The sequence below is a fragment of the Rhyacophila brunnea genome, unplaced genomic scaffold (assembly GCF_057557595.1).
Source record: "Rhyacophila brunnea isolate RB1 unplaced genomic scaffold, BYU_Rbru_1.0 scaffold_3, whole genome shotgun sequence".
In the NCBI taxonomy this organism is placed as follows: Eukaryota; Metazoa; Arthropoda; class Insecta; order Trichoptera; family Rhyacophilidae; genus Rhyacophila; species Rhyacophila brunnea.
Genome location: NW_028232965.1, coordinates 18437375 through 18441426, shown reverse-complemented (window position 1 = coordinate 18441426; position 4052 = coordinate 18437375). Strand labels below are relative to the sequence as shown.

Genomic DNA, 4052 nt, shown 5'->3' with positions numbered 1-4052 from the left:
TAAATGATGTACAACCAAATCAAAATGTCTGGAGAGCGTTTAATAGTGGTATCTTAATTAGTTTTCCCGTCCATGATTGTTTAACTTTCATATTTCTGTAGAATTATAGGGTTGGAAATATTTTTCACCCACCTAAAATTGTAAAATAGTAAGTAATTAATTTGATTTCATATTTAAAATTATAGAAAAATTAACAATGAAAGATGAAGGACCTGAGGTTAGAGTTGGGTATTTCCCGAGAAAATCTCAATCTCGAGATTCGGGATTTCGTAAAAACGCAAATTCCAAAAAAATATGATTTTTTTTTATGTAAGACAAACAAAATAGAAGTAGGAAAACAAAAATAATTCAAAATATTACTTATTAAAATAGAATTTCAATAAACACAGTACGCTTTTGAGACACAAAATTCCCTGATATTGCAAAAATTTGAGCCGACGTTGGCTTACTTTTGTTAAATGCACCCCCCCCCCCCCCCCCCGATCAGTCTTTGAATGTTTTGTGTTTTCTGTTCACTTTTTTCATATAGAAAAATAGAAAATCGTTTTTTCAATTAATATTTGATAATAAAGAAATCCCGAATCCCGAGAAAAGATTCTCGAGATTCGGGTTGAAAAATCTCGAAAATTTCTCGAGAATTCCCGTCGGGAAATTCCCAAAACCCAACTCTACCTGAGGCATATAAATAGAAAAATGTCAAAAAGCAATTTTGTAGAAAGGTTTCCAAAATTTTTTAAGTACTAAATATAGACCTGAAACCATCGATTCAGGATAATTAACATGCCGCATTGGTTTTGTTATCCACAGTCCACACTATAACGAGATCACAAATGATCGGTGTCGATTCTTTTCATCATTTCAACCAGTCCTTTGGATAATTTTGTATCAAGTCTAGGAATACCGTATCTTAAAACTCCCATTCATTCATGATTGCTGTGGATACCTACTTATGGAATATAATATTAGAATTTTTATCATATCTGTTTCCCAAAATAAAATAAAATAAATAATGAATTTCTCATATTGAAAAAATGAGCTTAGTAATACACTTATTTACATTAACTTTTCGGCTCCTAATCGGAACCTATGAACCTCCATCATGGCTCCCACATCCTGAAGCAGGCCCTCAGACTAGGATCTTTGGCGGGCCCCCTACCTATTGCTAAGGTTAAAGGCAGTGTGACACACTACATTAACATATTTCAAATTGTGTGTTCAGCTCAAATTAATGGTACCTATTGAGTGTATTATTAATATTTTTTTCTATTTTTAATACATCTACTTTAATCATGGACTTGTCGAGTGTCGACACGAAATAATCAAAAATTACATTGTTATATAATTTAAAATGTTACTTAATGGTCATGAAGTATAATAGGCCACAGGCGACTTTTTTTTACTGTTAAAGCAAATTTTTGATGTATGTTTACCTTACTTATGTGATCAACCCGCCACGGCGGACCCCTCCAGAGCCCTGTCAGTCCCTCCCCCCTTATGGGGGCCATGACCTCCATAGTGCAGAGGTTATAATAGATGAATAGAGTTTATTTAATGGTTGCCCAAGACCTGTTCAAACTTCTAACACAACATTGACAGCCTTTTTTTCTGTGCCAATAAGATCCATGTGCGAGAACATTATCATATCTGAACCAAGCTAGGTAAATACCTGAAGTTGACTAGTACATTATAGTATATTCTAAAAAGTCATTATAGTAAGCCCAAAAGTTTGCCATTGCTCCGAAACGATAGGCTCTAGTGAACTGAAATTTGAATAAAGAGTCTTTGGGAGATTTCTAGGTCAACGCTCATAAACGCGCATAAAAATGAAAATGGAGTAATCTAATACGTTTGACACAAAAAATTTTCCATCAACTACAAATCTATCTACTGAGAATAATTGTCAATGGAAAAGAAATATCTGATGTTGCAACTGGAATAATAAGGTTGTGTGAAGAATATAATAATTGCCCAAATATTAACATTAAGCATCATTATCCAAATAGCAATCAACATTATTACAATAACCACAAAAGGCTTCAAAAACAAACAAAGCTTTTCGCGTCAATCAATGTAAAAGTTATCGATTTCTCAATTCGAAAATTCAGAAGCTTCCACGCCACTTCTGGCCACGATAATACGTACTGTCAGCAGTAAATACATGCACATGTGAACGGTGTATAAGTTTTGTTCAATAAATTAAAACTTATAATACAAAAGTGGGATCATGACAAAAATATTTATGTGTTTTTATCAAAGCCTGGGTGTTTGTGATTGTTCAAAATTACTAACAACCACCTTGTACGAAAAAGCAAGGACATGGTTATTAATAATTCTAAAAAATAAAAATAAAAAAATACAAAAGTGGGTGCAATACAGAAAATTCAGATATAGCAATACCAGGGGTAAACTCTGATATGGCCAAAAAAACTACTATGATATATGTGAATAATATCTAAATGGTTGCTGACGGAATGGTTCAGAAGCGATTCTCGTAATAAAGGACTTTTAGGTCCCCCCTCCCAGACTGTGGTTTATATTATGCCTTTGTGGAGATTTTGGGAGAAAAGAGTATGAAAGTATGAGTACCTTTATTAGTATGAGTGAATACTGCAGCGCTGTATCATCGTTAAGATCTAGACTTTTGATTTAGTATTAACTGTCATTTCCGGTCCACCCATGGGTTTAAACTGCATACTATATGCTTCCGAAGGTAGAAGGCTAGTGAGTAGAAAATGTGTGATCATCGCTGTAAGCCCCCATATTTTATGTTTCCCGCCCATGAATACAGGTAAGGAAATTCCACTTTTAAAATTGGTATATCCGTAATACTGCGGATCAGCTAGCACCTCGAGAGGCACAGTGAACGCCTCTTCCACCTCTGAAGGATTAGTTTTCAGATTTATCGTATTATAATCTTTAACGAAACCTATAATAGGTGTCACTGACAATTGATAGTCTTTGCTCGGCAGTGGAAATATTTCGCCCCATATATTTACCATTTCTCTAGGTATACCGAGTTCCTCTTCGGTTTCCCTCAAAGCAGTTGTAGTTAAACTTATATCTGTGCTATCAAATTTGCCGCCAGGAAATGAGACGTGGCCTTTATGACTTGACAAATTCATAGACCTCAACGTATAGAGAAGAGACATCTTGCCGTTGTCGACGCACAATGGCACCAACACCGCCGCCTTCTTCTCAGCGATGGGTATTCCTATGTCGACGATAGGTATTTGATTCAATTTTGACATACATTTATCGCGTGCTGTATCCGATGTGAAGTTTTCAACAGAAAAATAACTCATTGTTTTCACCAGTACATTTCTACTGATTTGAATGGACGAAGGTCCTTTCAACATGTTTTCTTTGAAAATCCTCGTCTAATTGTACGAAATGAAGAATTCAGACGTAGTGAGGAAATGTTTCTGATAATTATAGCACAGACACTGTATTAATCGCGAGCTAAATATTTGGGTTTAGTGAGACAAGGACAAGGCAACCAAAATATAGCAATCCAATAAATATCATCCAATTATTATATTATTAGGTAATTGAAATATTACAGCACTTTCGGAAAGAAGCCACTATACACATCGACAATGTTTTATTATGAAACAGGAAAATAGATAAAATTATCAAAAACTGCTATTTAAACACGAACGAATAATATAATATTTTGACAATTGGACAGTCAACTGTCATGTCAGAGTGTCACTTTGTGTCAGTGTTGCCATCTTTTTGACCGAAATATAGTACACGGTCCAATAATAGTATTTCGGCAAAAACTATAGTACGCGTCGTCACGTCATGTTGAAAATGTATAGGATTTTTGCCTCACAAAAAAAGCGGAGGTTTTGAGAAATTCCGAGACCCCTTTCTATTTAGGTACCTCTTCCAGCCAAAAACGCTTACCGACGAATTCAAGAAATTTCTTTTTGAAACCAAAGTCAAGGGATATTTTTACGTTTTTCGAGCAATTTTTTTTTACAGATTTCTAGTACGGAAATATCGAAATTTTAGTACTTTTACTTATTTTTTCCGATATTCAAAAGTAT

The 4052-nt window shown here is 34.6% G+C and overlaps 1 protein-coding gene across 1 annotated transcript; it reads right to left on the bottom strand.

Moving 5' to 3' along the window:
* Positions 1 to 3488, bottom strand: LOC147068011 (mitochondrial coenzyme A diphosphatase NUDT8). The gene is made up of 2 exons (XM_085952230.1): positions 2587 to 3488; positions 1 to 132 (listed from the first exon to the last, which is right to left on the bottom strand). The coding sequence occupies exon 1, from the start codon at positions 3354 to 3356 to the stop codon at positions 2634 to 2636; it is 723 nt and encodes a 240-aa protein (XP_085808356.1). The 5' UTR covers positions 3357 to 3488; the 3' UTR covers positions 1 to 132; positions 2587 to 2633.
* Between the last annotated feature and the right edge of the window lie 564 nt (positions 3489 to 4052).

Coding starts and splice junctions, on each gene's coding strand:
- LOC147068011 (XM_085952230.1), bottom strand. CDS start 3,356: ATGTTGAAAGGACCTTCGTCCATTCAAATCAGTAGAAATGTACTGGTG.